General features: G+C 41.7%; 1 protein-coding gene across 2 annotated transcripts in view; it reads left to right on the top strand.

The window, feature by feature from the left end:
• The window catches only part of Cv-c (crossveinless c), a 207,842-nt gene that overhangs the window by 175,121 nt on the left and 14,855 nt on the right, over positions 1–17,866 (top strand). For both annotated transcript variants that reach the window (XM_071786013.1, XM_071786022.1), the window contains exon 10: positions 9,304–9,467. In XM_071786013.1, the coding sequence (XP_071642114.1) occupies positions 9,304–9,467 (164 nt within the window). The remainder of the gene's footprint in view (positions 1–9,303; positions 9,468–17,866) is intronic.

The raw sequence follows: 17,866 nt of genomic DNA, 5'->3' as shown, positions 1-17,866 counted from the left end.
TCTCACCGTGCACACGCTCTTCTTCGTGCATTCGTACGTTCGACTCTTCCCCTCTTCTGGGACCAGCTGCCCCTCGGGTACGACTTCTTCTCTCTTTCTCTCTCTCTCTCTCTTTCTTTCGCCACCTCTTCCTCTGCTTCTCCACCGACCTCTTCCCTCTCTCAGCCGCACGCTTGGTAGAGTTGTTCTTCGTGTGCCGAGCCTCTCTTCTATATCGCTGCTACGCGCCGACGACCGCTAGTTGAGAGCCGACCGGCTAAAGAGTCACTACGTTCGCTCCGAATTACGATTGCTCGTGCACGAATCGCTCGTCATTCATCGCTCGTTGCTCTCCGAATCGCATGGCACTTCGAGTTGCGTGCGTTTCACGCGCGCCAAATCGCACGCGCTTTTATTCGTGACCCAGGGTGCGAACGGGACAAGACTTTGCGAAATAAAACATCCCGGTGCCACGTCGAGGCGGAAGACTAGTGGCCCGATCGATGCCCGCAAGTGCAGTAGCATCATCGATAGCACTTTATGAACGGTGATTGAAAAGGACTTTGAATGTCGTGGGAACGCGACGATAGTGGAAAAATTGTGGAAGCGTGCGAGAGTGTATGACATTTTTCGAAAAGATAATTTATAACGGTGAGCGACAAGTACGAATGGATCATTTTTGAATAGCTGATTGATGATACTTAACTATTATAGACATAACTCGGACGAGATACAAACTTGAAATAAATACAGTGTGTATACGGTGTTGATGCTCTTGTTTCTAATCGCGCGCATGACGGGTGTCGTTGACCGAAGACGACCAGCCGAGTCGCGATCGATAAAGTTTGACGCGGCGCAAAAATATTGATACGCGCGAATCTGTCAATTTGTCATGATCACCGAGAGTCAATAACATTCCGCTTTATTGCTCCGACGTGTCAACAGTACTCCGTAAAACTACGTACTCTCTACGCGATTCGCCGATCATCCGTGGGATTTTGACGTGCGAAAGCAGAGTCTTCGGTGGCGAGGGGACGTTCAAGATCGATCATCTCCGGATCTGGGCGTAGATCGCGTAATTAGAGGCGCCTGGTAGTCCGCACGTCCGCGGCGCGATCGATCGATCGCGCTACCATGATTGTGTGGGTGAGAGATTAGGAGTTGGCTGGTAGCCATGAGTCGCGTCGGATTCCTCACGTTCGTGTGACAGCGAGACGGGACATTTCGCCGTTGCCGTGGAGAGGAGGAATTCGTCGCTCAGCGCGGTCACGGATGTGCCGACGGTGCCCCAACGGAGACATGAAAGGTAAACAGGGGGAGGAGGCCCCGGCGCGCGTTAATCGAACAAACAGTCTCACGATCGCCTGATTTACACCTTTTGCGATTTATTTCGTCTACGAGAACGCGCGGTTTATAGCCTTTATCTTATCTCAGCTCTCGGTGTGTGCTCGACATTTTGTTCCCGCGTCGCTCGAGCGCTACACGCTCCATCGGGCAATAATGTCGCAACATTCCCGAGCCGGGATCGCCGCACCGCGCGCCGGCCGGGAATTGAAAATTTTGCAATAACTCCGGCTTAAACGGTAAAATCCCATGAATTTCGCAAACGGGACCTTTTGACGGGATAAAATATTCTCTTAGATCCCCGTTAGTCACTTCGCGCGAACGCGAGTATATTCGTCGTTATTATTACGATTTTATGCAAATTTTATATTACTTATACTTTTTCTCAGGTGTATGGCGGATCATTTTAAGCTTTACTTGAAAAGCTATATATATTGCTTCTTTTTTAATAGCACGTATTTAAATTTCCAAGTTTGCACGTATGCTGTTGTATATCAGTTACTATGGATATATTTAAATAAAAATATGATCAAGATCAAGATGCTTATTGTAGAATTAAAACGTACGGTATTTTGGACCAATATGCCATAATTATTACGAGTAATCAAACTCGTTTTAAATTAATAATTCTGAAAAAAAAAAAATAATAAACTGAATAAAACTGAAAAAATGCGACAAAAAATGAGTCATGAGAACAGTACTGCATTTGTCGGGCATAGCGTTGTGCGCGTCTGATTAAAAAAGCATTGCGTTGGAAAAATCGCGGAAAATAGTCTGTGCGCGCTCGTATTTTCACGTAGGAGTGAACGCCCATCGATCCGTATCATCTTGCCGCGGCGAGCCGCGCAAAAATCACGATAATTAGTTTGCTCGCGGCGCAATAATCGCGAGTGAAGTCACCCGTATCTAAAAGGACAATCTTATGTCATACCGCTGCGGTACGTGGGCGTAATTATAATCCGGTTGCGAATAAAAACGCTCGTCCTTCGTTTAATATCGACATCGACGATCCTGCGATGGGAGATCCTTCCATATGCCGATATAACGTCCGCGCGTTTCGAGCACCTCGACTATTACGTAAACGCATATCAAAATTCACGGCGGACACTTCGATACTGCTACACGGATCCAGTTTTAAATGTGACATCGTCGTGATCGTGGGAAAAGTTTATTTTATCGGAGGCAAGGTGGAATTCTGAGGTTAAACCGCAGCTTAATCACGAACTATCGTGCGGGTTCAAACTAAAAATAATTAAACGAAAGATTGGAGAGAAAATATTTATAAGATATTTAGAGCAATAATGCAACAAAGAGAGATATCTGAACAGATCTATTTTAATAAAAATATAATTTCTGTAAAAATTAACGGTTAAATAGAATGTCTGAAAACTATATGACATAAAAATAAATAATTATCAATGACAAAATTGATCATTATTATATAATTTTTAATTATGATCTTGAACATTTATTTCTATATATATTTTTTATTACGATATTTTAGCAGTAATAAATAGAAGATAGATTTGATTTATTTTCTGCAATTGTATTTGATCATCACTGTGCAGTTTTTAATTTTTTATTTTGTAATTTGATTGAGTGATGGTAGTTATTTGATGCCTAGCGGAAATGAAATGACATTTATGGAAAAGCGATGTTTTCACGATAAACAGTACGACGTTCTGCAATGGCATTTGTCACACAATGTCGCATAATGACATTCACAAATCTAATATCTCCGCAAACGATGGATGCGACCTTCATAATAATGTTACGATATAATTGATGAATTTTCGATGAAGCTTCGCAATTCCGCTAGAGTACCACTCGATAACTCATTCGCAATTATTTTAATAACCTTCTCCGCAGTGAAATAAAATTAAACTACCGCATTAAAGTGCAACGTAAAATACAATCCAACGCCCACAGATTTGGTTATATATACTTGATAATCACAATTCTCGATGCCGTATTATTCTAGCGAATTTTTACTCGACAATTTAACTGAAAATGCTGCTGAATTTATTTGCAGTCGCAGTTTCGCGAATACCGTCGCAGTTTGCGAAAAGATACTTGACGCACTTAAATACGCAGTTTAATGCGTGCGCTGCGCTGTCCACGGATAAACATATTTACGCCATTGTGTCAGAAATTCGCTGCGCTGGCGGAGAAATCAAATTTCGCAAAAGAATAGCACGGCCGGTATCGTTTCACCCAGCGGGTGATTAGGCGTAAACAAATCGTATTCGCGAATATGATCGCGTGACGTTCGTGTATCACGGATCGTGAGACGCAATAATTTTTTTTTGGTACGATCGAGCCGCGATGGCGCAATTGCGCGCGTTTAAGCGCTCGCTCGTGCGCTCGTTTGCATGATGCATCCGATTGTTTACTCCGCGTTCGCCGCGACGGATTTATCATCGATTTCGTAATTATGAGACAAACAAGCCTGTAAGATATCGTCGCGTCTCGTTGGCGTCATCGCAACCCTCGCGGGAGCAAGCGTCACGAGCGACTGGCACGAGGCAGTGTCAAGGGTTGACATTCTTCTGCCGCTGACGCATAGCGCCAGGAATTTCTGAGTTTGCAGTTTGCACAGATAATACGGCGCGGCTACCTCAGATTATTTTTATCTGGCCCATTCTTTGTTTACTCCCATACATATTCGCATAAACTCGCCATAGCTATATTTGGCGCTGATCTTTTCTGTAATTCAAATATTAATAACAGAATAATACATTTCTTTCGCCAGTATAGAATAACAATTCAAGTAATTTCTTTAAATCGACCGTAACTGGCAATATATAACGTCTTTTCGATATGAACCATATGAACATTGAAAAACCGTGTCAAATATTAATGTTTGAAATTATTCTAAAATCATTAGTTACATACCTGAAAAGAATGTCTTGAATTAATTGCTAAGATAATTGAGACTCGAATTCGAATGTGTTATAATAATGTTATACTTATTCAAATTTTTTATTAATAGTTCCGATCTGTTCTGCACCATAATACGAACAAAATCCAATTGTTCATGTAATATGCGCATTTATTCGCGATTTATTCACGCCACGACGCAGTCATGATTAAAATGTTTCCAAGTTAACAATTCTTTCATTATTGCTAACAATAAATTCACGACACACTTAGCCGTGCGAGAGGTAACGATTAGCTTGCCAAAGTTCTCGACAAATTTTCCTCCATAAAATCCGACGCCGCAGCTCAACGATAATCCGCGATGCCTTTAATTAGGTGTTCGGAAACGAAAAAGAAGGCACTGTTGGAAAAGTTTTAAACCGCACGCTCGAGAATCGCGCCGATTCCAGGGCGGAGCACCTCGCTAAGGGGGTCGAAATGCAGCCTTAATTCTCAGGGCAGACTCGGGGCCGTTTAATCGTCGTGATAAATTAATACCGGCGAACGCGCTCCCGCGCCTCCCATTTGATTTGTCGGCCGTAGCCGTTGTGCGTGATGTATACGTGTATATTCTGGTGTGTACACGCCTGCGTATATTTTACTTGTTAGAAACGTGATTCTCGAACGACGTTAGGTTTCGTACGGTGAGTCAGTGGAGCTCTGACCGTTGCTCGAATCGAGACTCCCATAAACATGTCGCGGCGCAATGCAGCCGGACAGGAGACATTGCGATGCGCGATGCGGCGACCCACATGCCAAAAGCGGGAAGAGGAATGGCACGGAACTGACGGAACCGGCCAGCCGGCGGGCCGTCCTAACTGCAAAGTCACATTTACGCCCCCGAAGAATTCGCGACGCGAACAGCTGATGTCCCCCTCGCGTGTATGAAAGCATCTGGCCGAACAACGGTTACTATCCAAACCACTAGGTTCGTTGGCGCTGGGCTGGTCATAACAATTTTTTTTCTTTTGACATAATTAGATAGAAGAAAAATATCGCGACACATATGTTAAAATCATGAGATTATTTTTAAAATTATTGTTAACATCATAAAATGACATTTTATTGAAACATTTCGATGCAAAACTTGAAGCTCTTCGGCACACCTGATCTGAAATTTCTTCAATAAGAATATTACGTGAGAAAAGGAGACGTATTGCGTGACTGTAAGCATTTACACTGACACGTTTATTAAGGGTTAAGGACGATTGATCGTTCGATATTTATCGTATTATATCAACACATTCACTTCAATTACCTAATACTAACAGCGGTACTACAACCGCAGTGCTATCGATAATTACATAACGCTGGCGCGAGCAATTAGGATACTAGGCGTGAGAGGGATTTACGAGGTGGCATATGGGACTTTCACTTTTTGCGGTGCGCGTGGGAGACATGCGGCGACTTTATAAAACTTTAATTTAATTTTTGTGCGTGCGGACCGCGTACACCTCGGTCCACTGCCGCAGCCTCACAAACAGATTCTGAGCGACGCGACGTAACCGCCGCCGCAACGACCCAGATGCCAAATGTGGAAAGAAGAAATGGTGCAGCTTGGTAAACGACAAAGTTTATTCTAAACTGTCACAGCATACAAATGCATTCTCTTCGCCGCGGCAACGTCGTCATTGCGCGACTATTTTTAGTTCAGAACATATCTTTAATACAGAAGATGACTTGCATTCATAATTCTTGTGAATTGTATGAATGGAATGCACGAAGGAACCTGGGGGAGAGGTTGAAAATAGACTTATATTTTTTAAATAATAAGAGAGTAATAATATCATATAATAAATAATATTAGAAAAATTAATATGATTGTTAAATTTATTTTGTTATTTCTTATATATGATACGTGTATTCATGATGAGAATGAAAAAGATTTATGAACCGTATTCTTAAATTTTAGAAAAATTTTGTTAAACTACCTTGAAAAGTCTTATCAAAAATTTGTAAATATCTAGCTGTGTCTTAAAGATATTATTAATTTACAATCATACACTTGAGTATGTATCGTAACAGCTTCGAAACTATCAGCTCTAAACTGACAGCTCTAATACGTCGGCAGGCCTGGCGAACGCGAGTTTGCACACGTACACGTGCGTGTAAACTTATGCGTGCACGAGCGTGTGTGCCTAGGCGTATACGTATACGTATACACGTGCGTGGTACCACTTACAAAGTTCACGATTGATCATAACTCAGACGAGTTCTCGCGATCGAAGCGCACTATGAATAGTAGCTAATTGACCCAGTTGAACCCGAGTCGGTCGGCGCAAGGCATGATATAAATACCGATACCGATGCCCATCGAACACGTACGGGAATCACGCGACTCACGTGCGCGCACACACACACACACACACACACACACGGGGCCCACACACGCGCGCAGCCGCGCACACGCGATCTCGCAAGGATATTACCGCGGGTCGTGTCCGGCCCCGACCGCGGAGGATCCCCTCGACCGATCCTTCGTGGAATTCCAGCGACGCGACCGAATGTGGGTGTCGTGTCTGACGATCGGCGTGATAAATTAAGGACGTGATCCGATCGATCACATCGCCATTCTTGGCCCGATGCGCCGCCGGATAAATTTATCAAGTCGCTCGCGGAGTGAATTTTTGTGTCTCGCGAACGACAACGGGTTGGCCATTGTAAAAAAAAGAAACTGATCCTTTTCTTAACCTTGGTAAAGAAGATATATGTGAAAAATGAGAAAGAGAAGAAATTGAGAAAAAGAAAAATGCGAAATATCTTCTACAAAGGTGGACGAGTATGTGCGAGACTTGTTGTTAAATATATATGTGTCAATAGTAACATGTTTTTAGCGACAAACAAATCGGTATTTGCTGATTTCGACGAGTGAAAGTTCGCGCGCTAATTGATTCATCAGACGAGCACCGTGTGTACATGATCAGCAAATTTCCCAGTAAAACGTGATTAGTTTGTAATTAGGACATCCAGGAAGCGCGCCGTTCATTAACGTGAATCTACCGATAGCATCATAAAATCCTTAGCGAACGATCTCGTTGCTAGGAAGTATACCGTTTGATGCGTAGATGGCGAAAGATATAAAGAAACGAAAGATATGCACATATGCAATGCGCAATGAATCAAATCATTCTTCATTGAATAACATTGACACAAGCATCATCCTATATTCTCGTCGGTCGACAGGCTTTATTAGAATGCAAGACTGCCTGCCATATCGCAGTCCCGACATATATTTCACACTTTCATACTACTTCGAGAAGCTCAATAAATTTTCTAGCGATAGGGAGTTTTTGCAATAGCATATGTTTTACATTCGGTACACGCGTCAAATATCAGTATGCAGTGAATGATAATGTGAACCTAAGGTGGAAATTGCTACGGACGGTTTATAGGTGTTACACGACACGTTTATCGTATTCGAGATGTACCTACGGTATTGCAAAAACTTCTAGCTGTACACGGCGTGAAGAAATGTTAACGATTGGAAAATACGGATGCGCGTTTAAGCATTCCGAAGGAGGAAGCGAAGTGTGTACAACGTCGGTACGTAGAGCAGATAACTGGTTAATTTATCCGCTATCAAGTAACATCAGGGACTGCTCGAAGTCGTTAATCATATTTACGCTTTAATAAGTGAAAATAAACGTGGCTGACATGCGCGTGCGCTTTATAGTTTCTACAGTAAGCGGAATTTCTTTTAATTACCAAGCTTGTTTGCGAGAAACCTTAATGAAACATTATGGCAACGCCCTCCCTTCCTCCTTGGCATTTTGTGCGAACAGATGAATCAGGTAGAATAATATTTTTAATATAACAAATATATATATTTTATACTTTTCACCGGAAAACGTTCGATATCACGGAAACGCTCGCCGTGTTTATTGAAGAGTCGTTCTACTTTGGGGATCGACGAATCGATCCTAGGTTAAAGATCCCGGAATCCCGGTTAAAGATCGTAGAGCCGAGATCTGGTTCAGAAGATCTAGGCCAGCGTTGCGCAAGTCGTGACAGAAATCTTCCAAACTTATACTGCGACATATTTACGAAGAAATTCTGGAGAGATAGCAAAATCCACCATCGAAAATCGCGATTTTTATTATCATTAAGAGTGAATCTTTTTTTTACCGCCACTACCAGTGTAGTAGAAAATGAGAAAAAATAACGCCGATATTCTATTCACAAAAACTTAATATTATTGTAACAGCTTTTTTGTTACGTGCAAAATGGATTATGTAACTATATAGAATCTGAAATAACTTTCGCAATTTTTATTGCGAACAAAAATTGTTGAATGATCGTTGTACAGCTTCAACAGACGTCAATGTTAATAATAGCATTTATGGCATGTATTTTTTGAAGCCATATTACTACGACATTTAACAGTTTTCGTGCGTAACAACGGATAGCAACGTAACTACATAGAATTTAAAAGTTTTCGTATATTATTTTATATATTTTTTTTACATAATTACAATTTTACATATTTACAATTTTTTAAACATAATTTTCTTTATTTTTTCTCACAATTAGAAAAATAGTTAATTAAATTTATGGGAAAATACTATGTATTAATAATTATACAGAAACATTTTAGATATTGTAAAATTCAATTGGATATCATAATAGATACTAATCACGTAAAAACAAAACGTACGTTTTAAGTTATTTATTTGAATTTAAACGTTTTGTACAAAAAAAACCAAGCAGAATGGAGCCGCGCGACAACGGCACAATCAACATATGATAAGCTCTTCTCGGATTCACGAAGAGATTAATGCCCGCGGACTAAATGGACATGGATTTGGTCTATTCACGGCGTATACCTGTGCGCGTTTATAGCATCGTTCGATAATCGAACGACCCTGAATGTGCCGTTGCAACAAACAAACAAATGGCTGATACGGCGTATGTTTTTGACATTATATCAAATATCGGCTACGACGTACTTTTTTCGTTTACGTAAATACGCGCGCGTAAGCGCGATACCTTATCCTAATCTCGAGCGCGATATAATCGAGTATGCGAAACGAAAATTAACGATCGTCCGTCTTCGTGTTTCAGACTATCAGTTTCCGATTGACGTTTCCGGCGTAGCCAAGGACCACCCTTTCCTCGAGGCCGATTCGCTGCAGAGCCTTTTCCGGCGTCTGCACGCCCTTAATCGTTGCGCCAATATGAAGCTCGACACGCATCACACGCACCACAGCACGAGCCACAGCAAAAGCGTGAGTATATATACGTTGAATTACTCGACTACGGAGCACGTACGGGAAGCGTTGCGCAAACGCGCGGATACACGGAGATGCGACAAGGAATTTCAATGAGAGTTCAATTAATTCATTGGAGTTAAGCCCAATTTTATTATACTATTGACTTCCGCATTTTACATAATTCTCATAAGGAGATTTGCTCCGGGAATAATTTCGATTCCGCTACTTTTATGCTATTTTTGCCTTATTCCTCCGTAAACTTATTTTTCTTTTCTTCGCAGTTTCCATCTTTAAAGGTTTCCTTGAAATTCTCGTCGCATCTTCTCTCTTCGAGCGTTCTCTTGAGAATTTCCCGATAGACGATGAGATCTAGAGGAGACCTCAAGACGGAAATGTCAGATTAGAGCCCGGGGTCAGTTAGAGGAGACAAGGGTACTTAAATGTTTCTTAGAATTCCATGGTGGAAACGATTCAAATGTCACGTTTTACAATTTTTCTTTGTGACGTCGCGCGTGGGTTTCTCTATTATTAATGTTTATCATTGATTTAACATATCAGTTTTCTAATTAAAATGGTAAAATTTTTAATTAGTTGAGTTTATATGTAATGATATAAATAATAAATAGCACGTTGCGTGATGATAGATAATACTTTCCTAATAATGAAATTTTGAAGATTAAATTAAGAAAGTAGATAAAATAGTTAAATATGTCGATAAGGAGTATATATACGATTATAGACGTTATAGCCACTCTCATATTCTTGCTTCGTAATCTATGACAAATCGACATTTGAGTCACATATTATGACTTTTATGACACGTTCACACATATGGTCATTGTTATGCACTAGATGAAAGCACCCGCGTGTACTGTGTTCTTACGATTATCTGTGTGGAACGGTGAACAAATGAACGGAATAGCAATCAACAGTTGTCACGTGACGGAAATAAATTCGTAGTTAATTACTTTGGAAAGCGCACGCTGGATACGCAATTAAATGTATCGTAACGACGTCTGGCAATAAATACCGATACATATAATGATTTAAAATTATAAAATTTATCATGTTATTTATTACTGCGAAAATATTATCATTATTGCAACTCGGAGACAGTTCGATATTACTTTCAATTAATCGGATGCTTGGGAGATAAAAATCTACCTATCTAAATATAGCTAGTTGAATTATAACTTAAAAGCGTTTCTGCGTCTCTTCGTGTTTTTGTACGAATTTTACTTTACGCATACATCGGTAAGATCCAAGTCGTATATACGTGAGCGGTCGGAGTGCGATGACCCACAATCATGTTATTTTGACTCCACCGTCGTGTACCACGCAGATTAAATACAGCTAATCCGAAATAAGCGCAGCGAATCTACGGGCCGGTGGTGATCGTAAAGATCAATCTGTGCGAATTACCGAGTGGGAGTGTTATTGGGCCGCTCTCGGGAGAGAGAGAGAGCAGGAAGCGTTCACTATCGTAACTCTGGTGAAGGAGCACGCATCGCAAATCAGAGTTAAAAGCATTTCGACGAAAGTCTAAATCAATTATATGATCCGGCTCGGCCCGACCGAGATCGCGGTGGATCTATCCGTGTGATCGCGAAAGGAGAATCGCTCGGATTTGTACACGTGTACAGAAACGTATGCCGATGCCACAAAAGAGATATCATGGCAAATATCGATCGTGTCTTTGTAGACTGCTGAGTTTCGACATTGATTTGTGTATCGTATCGCGTATTGATCTCGGTTTTGAGATCAGCAATGAATAATGGATCGATTGGCCGGTTGCAATCCATCGATAAGCTCCTTGGAGTTTGCTCTATCGCGCGTGACGAACCGAAAGCAGGCTATTATCCGGTCGTCTGTATGCCAATTTTTCTGTAGGGAGACATTTAACTTTCGGAAGAGTTGCTCCGAATGGCGGAGAGGTCAATTCGTACCGCAACATCCCAGATACGCTGAACGATAATTTCGAAATAAATTTTAAATTTGCAGTCTTCTTGCGATATTTAAAACTCTGTTTTTACTAAGACTGCACATATTTTTAAAAGTGTTGATTTTATTTTTAAGATATTTTCCAACATCTGTAACATTTTACCTAAAAGTCTTCGTTTCTGATATATAACATGTCCTACCAAGCAAGAATTATTTTGTGTCATTGGGATCTACCGTAGCTAATTTAAAATTTAAAAAGGACTTCAGGATAATCGATCGATGATACTACGGCACTGAGCATGATCGACCACTTTCATGCCCATAAAGGGTTCACGCGCATATATGCGTGTTTGCCAGCAGCAACTGCGACAAGTGGCGAGCTCTTACCGGAAGCCAGCGCGGATCGTTACGCACGGTTGTATGTTTAATAAATAGAAAATTTATCTGGCGACCGTGCGCAAAACGGACCGCAGAGTAAACTGGCATAAGGATTTTTCAAGCAAATGTCCTTAGATGGGGAGAAAGCGCGTTTTACGCGCACGCGTTTGGTACGAACGGATATGTACGCGAAGCGTCTGGTCGCCGCTGACGCGCGAAAGTCTTGCCAAATTTGTAGCTACGGTGACTCGCAAGATACTCGTATTGCGAGATCGATTAGATGAGTGTCGGTTTGTCGCCTTTTTGAGCAAAAGATTATCGTATGAGGGCTTTGTGCATACGTCGAATACGATCGGTGTAACATTTCGTGCTTTAAACGAAATGCATACGATTTTAATCAAAGAAATGTAAATATTTTTCATATAAAATAAACTTTTAAGTGATAATATAATTCTTGAATTTAAATATCGAGACTGTAATATAAAAGTTACGCTTTGTTAGTGTCTTATTTGCTACAAAACAAACAAACTCCAGATTGTGTGAAAATAATTGAATATTTATATGAAGATTTCTAAGTAGAGAATCTTTTTTAGGAAATTTCAGATTCCGAAATGTTAATATTCTAAAAAGGATTATGAGAAACTAAATTCCAGAATTGTAAGACTGTAAAACTTTGAATCGATAGTTATGCTTGTCGCTAGATCGCGCGACCTCCAACTGGTGAATGAAACGTTGTGGAGGTGTTTATAGCCGCTGGATTGAGATTAATCGAAATATACCGAGCAGAAAATACCGCGATGCAATATCACCGTGAGGTAAAGTGCCAAGTTCCTAAGGCGCTTTATTTTCTGCCTATGTCTTACTATTTTGTTATCGCATTGACCTGATTTGCGCCCAAGGCCCATTGATCCTCGCTCGAGCCAGGTAATTTTATTCGCCCGTTTTAGACCGCGGCTGCTAAATTGCTCTCACCTTCGTCATGCGGCCAGTATATTACGCTTACATAGTCCTCGTAACGCATTAGGTAAGATCAGTTTACAAAATGCCAGAATTGGGTGTGACGTGCCGACGCGTGTTGACATACTATTAAAATTATCTCTGGGCTATTTCGTGATAATGAAGATGTGTAGCAATTAACGTAATGTGTTTTTCTTTGCGGTGAGAAAATTGTAGGAATATGAGATGATACAAATTTAAAGCATTAAAGCATTAAGATATTTTTTTGCTTCTTTCAGAAAATTGCAAGAGAAGATTTCACATGTATTCTTTAGTCATGTAATATGTAGTCGCGCGCGTATGTGCGTGTATAATTGCGGTGTGTAAAAAATTTAAGAGAACCAGCAGGTTTAACGCATAAAATTCAACATATATAATATATAATGTTCTGAGATAAAGATGAGTATCTTTATTGCTTCCTCATATTCCTTCTCTTTATCTCGACAACATCGAAAATTAAACTCTCCGGCCAGAAGGCGTTTTAAATAAAATTTTTGGCTGACGTTGACCTTGCACTCCGAATGGAAAGCACTGACCGACGTATAATGCGTTTTATCGGGTGAAAGCTAGCCGCCCCGATGAGACGTGCGCACGTGAAGTGTAATGATCTACCGAATCGAAGGCCTTACGAAAGCAAAAGGCGGAGCGGAGGCCCTCCGGCGTTGACGTTCTCGCGAAACGATTCTGGTACGAAACGTGCTTTGCGAAACGCGCGCGATTGATCGATACGAGGAAGCGACACGTAACATTGTCCGTGACTGAATGAACGAGTCGTGACGAGGTTCCTATAGCTCTCGTTCCACAATAACGTAATCCGCCGTGGAATCATCGCGACTGCACGCGCGATTGCATTGAATAGATTCGTTCGATTTTCGCATTTTCCCGTAGTCTTTATTTTCCCGACAGACGAGCGTGCGATAGTCCCTCCCGTTTTACGTTGAAATATATTCTCGTTCTTCTTTGCTGTGTAATGAATCTAGAATCTGAGGAAATTTCTTCAGTCATGAAATCTTCCCGGAGGCAAAGATCAATAATCCGAAATGCCGCAATAGCGTGACTTCGAATTTTCAAACGATACTATAGAATATGCTTGCGTCAGTTCCATATAAGATTATGGAAATGCGAAAGAATTTCTTTACGGCCGAATCTTCGCGTGCGTAACGCATATAAGTACGCGGGCAAGAGAAAGTAGAGGAATGACTGATGCGTTTTATAGGAATAATTTATACGCGAGCGTCGCGCGTAACTTAATTTGGTAAAGCGACGTAGCAGCGGCGGCGCGGCGCGGCGCGCGGCGTGGCGGCGTACATTCGTGTAAAGGAGTAGTAGATATCCGGGACTTTCCCTGTCAGACGATCGGGGTCCCTTTTCCTCTCTCGCCGGAGGTCCGAGTCGTTTTCGTTCGATCCTCCCTATAATTGTTATTAATAAAAGCTTTCACTCTCTGCGCCCGTGACCGCCGAAAATGAGATCTCTCTCGCGCGCGCGCGCCTCTCGATCCCTGTGTTTGTCGAATCAACGAAAGTGGCAATTTGCGGCAATTGGGTCGATTTAACAGCGGTCGTATTATTGTGCTCGATCGACCATGTTTTCGTGCCCTACTTCGATCTGGTTCTTGAAAATTGCTGCTTCTCTGGAGCTACGCCGTTCGCACTGATGAAGGTAATAAATTGAGCCATTTAGAGGGAGCGTATCTCAAGCTATTTGTGCTTATCATAAGGTTGCGTTAGGAAGATTCGTGTGGCTTGATGTTCTGTAATAAAATCGTAATTTCCGAATTAATTATTGAACCGATATTATTTTATGCTGCAACTGCTGTTATCTTAATTGAATTTAAGGTGTCATGTAAACGTAAATGGACATGACACAATACAAACATATTAACATTTATGAAGGAAAGCTCTTTTTAAAGTGCATTGTTATTAATGTCACGGTAAATTAATTTAATAAAGTAGAATTATTAATTTAATAATTTAATAAGGATATATTTAATATCAACTCGATATATATCCTTTATTTAATCAAATTCTATCATGCATTACTATCTTTCAGTTAATACATACACAGCAGATATGAGGCAAAACTTCTAAACTTTTAGAAAGTGCGGCAAATTAAATTGATTGCTGGCTTGTTAACTCGCGTTTACGGGGAGCACGAAAATTGCAATCACGTTAAACGAGCGCATGCTAATGCTGAACAGAGGAAGGAAGGAAGAGGAGAGACACGTAGAAGTATCATCGACGTCCTATCCTCGCGAATATACAGGAGGACAACAAGAGAGCTGAGAGTAATTATTTGCCGGCGCGTTGGCCAGCTTTTATGCAGGCCTTTACCGCGACACAGACACACGTGTGCCGTGATTACATGCATGTGCTCGCACAAGCGAGAATATCGCGGACGAAAAAGAGGGAGGCAGAGTCCGAGTTATAGTGAGGGATTTCGCGGCCGACTCATTAATTGGCAAACGGTTAATTACCGGGCAGGAAAGTCGTTATAAAATATAGTATCTATCCAACTGCCTCTCCCCCTTTTTCTCCCGTTTTTTTCTCCGCATCTTGGCGCTTCGCTGTCTCTCAGTTTCTCCCCATTCTCCTACTTCACTTCGTTCCCTCCATATCACCGTAGATTTCTCCTCACACGAACCTCTCTCCTCGTTTTTCTTTTGTCGGTTTTAGTTTTTTGCGTCCGCACATGGTTTTCTTATTTCACTTGATTTTCTTTTTATCCACTTTAAGTCTGTGTTTCCTCTGCGTCTTCCTTTTCTTCCTGCTCTCTACACCCCGTCTGTAAGTTTTTCTTCCTTTCTATCGTGTCTTGCCTTCTCTGATCTATCTTCTTCTCTTTTTTACGCGTGGCCGCCCCTTTTCCGTCGGTTTCCCCTTTTTCCTATGTAATGCGACGCTTTTTCTTTCCGCCCAAACGTTACGGACGCTCTCTCGCATTCAGAACGCGTTCAGCCATCAGGGGAAGGAGTGGTGGTACACGTAATTACATACATGTATGCACCCGGGTTGCCGGCGTGGGCTTCGCCGGTGCGTAAAACCTGGAAACAGGTTCGGTACACGCAACCGCGGAGAACGCCGTGCTGGCAGACTGCGCGGCACGGTTCCATGCACGTCGCACCTGCATATCGCAGTCGTCACACCATTGGCAGGGCACACGGTAGTCAGTAATAATACCCGAGAACTTTTGTAACATTGTGCGGCTAATAGAGGATTGACAGTAGTTATAAAATTTATTCAAACTGCATACGGTATATCGTTTTACGTATATTAAAATAATTTAATTGAAATAATTCCACTTAGACTCCTCGCATTTCTCCATGATAAGATCTCTCGTAATTTTAGTTTCGTAATTTCGTTCTGGAATCGTAACCGGGAATCGTAAAGGCAAAAGGAAAAGTGAACAACACTGTTTGTTCGCGTTTTATGCCAGCCATATGTTCCTGGATCAAGGCGTTTCAATATTCTTGACGTGGATGAATAAATTCCGATCCTTCGAGACCCATCTGACATTATACGATCATTCTGTCGGGATAATAATACCTGCAGGCATACCTGAGCGTGAATGCGAGTCACAAGTGAACGGTTAACGATGAACAACTTAAATTGTCCTACTATAGAGATAGCTGATTCATGGAGACTCGAAGGTACCGTATTTTCCCTCCAGCATTCGAGGGAATATCGATCATTATCTGCGGTTTTTCCGAGGCATCGTCACCTTTCTCTGTCTCTCTCTCTCTGTCCTCTGTCTCTCTTTGAAAAGTGCCGCGGATTGTCGGGAAGGCGCGACACGGGGAACGAAGCGACGACAACGATGCGTCTCTTTCTCTCGCGCGAGTTGACAGGCGCAAACGACAGCCGACATTCCTCCGTCGATCGCGCAAACCGGTTGCCATAAATTCGCGCGAACGCGAACGCGACTTGCCCCGTTTCTACCGCCGATACCCGTATCGGCGCGCCGCGCTTTTTCCCATGGCACGACGGTCGGTGCACCGTAAATTTTATGTATGTATTCGGAAAAACGCGCCGTTCGTTCGCAGCGCAAAGTGTATATAATACGTCTCATTAAGCCGAAGTTCGTGTTCGACGTTTGTGTTCTGGGTTTCACCGCACACTTCCTTCTATATACCGTTTCTTCAATCAATCTGCAGTCGATTTTTACTTCGTAACAACTTTCATGTGGAAAGTATTTTTGTCAATTTCTTATAATTCTTTAAATATTTTTTTAAATATTTGTATATCGCAAAAATAGAATCTGTTTTGTAAAATCTTTTAGGAATTTTTAATTTTCTTTAATTTAAATAAAAATGATATTTTTATTAGATGTAATATAATTTATATTAAATATATATAAAAATGAATATTTTAATATAAACGAATGCACTGCAATACCAGTCTAAACACATTTTTTATATGAACATAAACGCGGCAGACATTCAGCGTAAACATACATAAATGACATTTAAAAGAGACATATTTTACTTTCTTCGCATTTATTACTAGATATAAATTATATTTAAAAAATTACGTCATATAAAATACATATCCTGCGTAATATAAATTTTCCGACAGCGGTGCACGGCTTGCTCTCAACTCAACCAAGATGTTAACAAGCTTCATGTTCTTATCTCTCGCGCAAATTAATCCAGTTACAGCTCGGCTTATACCGTAATTACACTACGGTGCCGCGTGAGAGGAAAGTACCCACGCTCGATAATTAGCGCGTCCGATTCGTCGGAACCCGCGCCGAAAGCGTGTCATTTCTTCTGCGAACGCGGTCTCTGCGTGTATAGAAAGTACACGTCCTCGGATGACGACGAGGATGGCGATGATTATCCGAGCGGGATGTCGGTTCGCAACGACGAGAGCTCCCTGACCCGGGGAACTCCTTATCGAGCGATCGGGCCGAGCGTGCAGACGCGGGCGCGTTTCTACGGTGGCATACCGCAGAAATCGGACGACAGGAAACGGTCATTAGCGCTAGGATAAATGTCCGCTTGTCACGCTCGTGCATATGCGCATTTCTATGCCGCACCGTTATATTATAACGATCTGAGCGCGAGAAGTGCACGCCCGGCGCGGATCTAGTTTTTAATA

Source organism: Temnothorax longispinosus, chromosome 1 (assembly GCF_030848805.1).
Source record: "Temnothorax longispinosus isolate EJ_2023e chromosome 1, Tlon_JGU_v1, whole genome shotgun sequence".
Lineage (NCBI taxonomy): Eukaryota > Metazoa > Arthropoda > Insecta > Hymenoptera > Formicidae > Temnothorax > Temnothorax longispinosus.
Note: the sequence above shows the minus strand (reverse complement) of the source record. Positions and strands in the feature narration are given on the sequence as shown.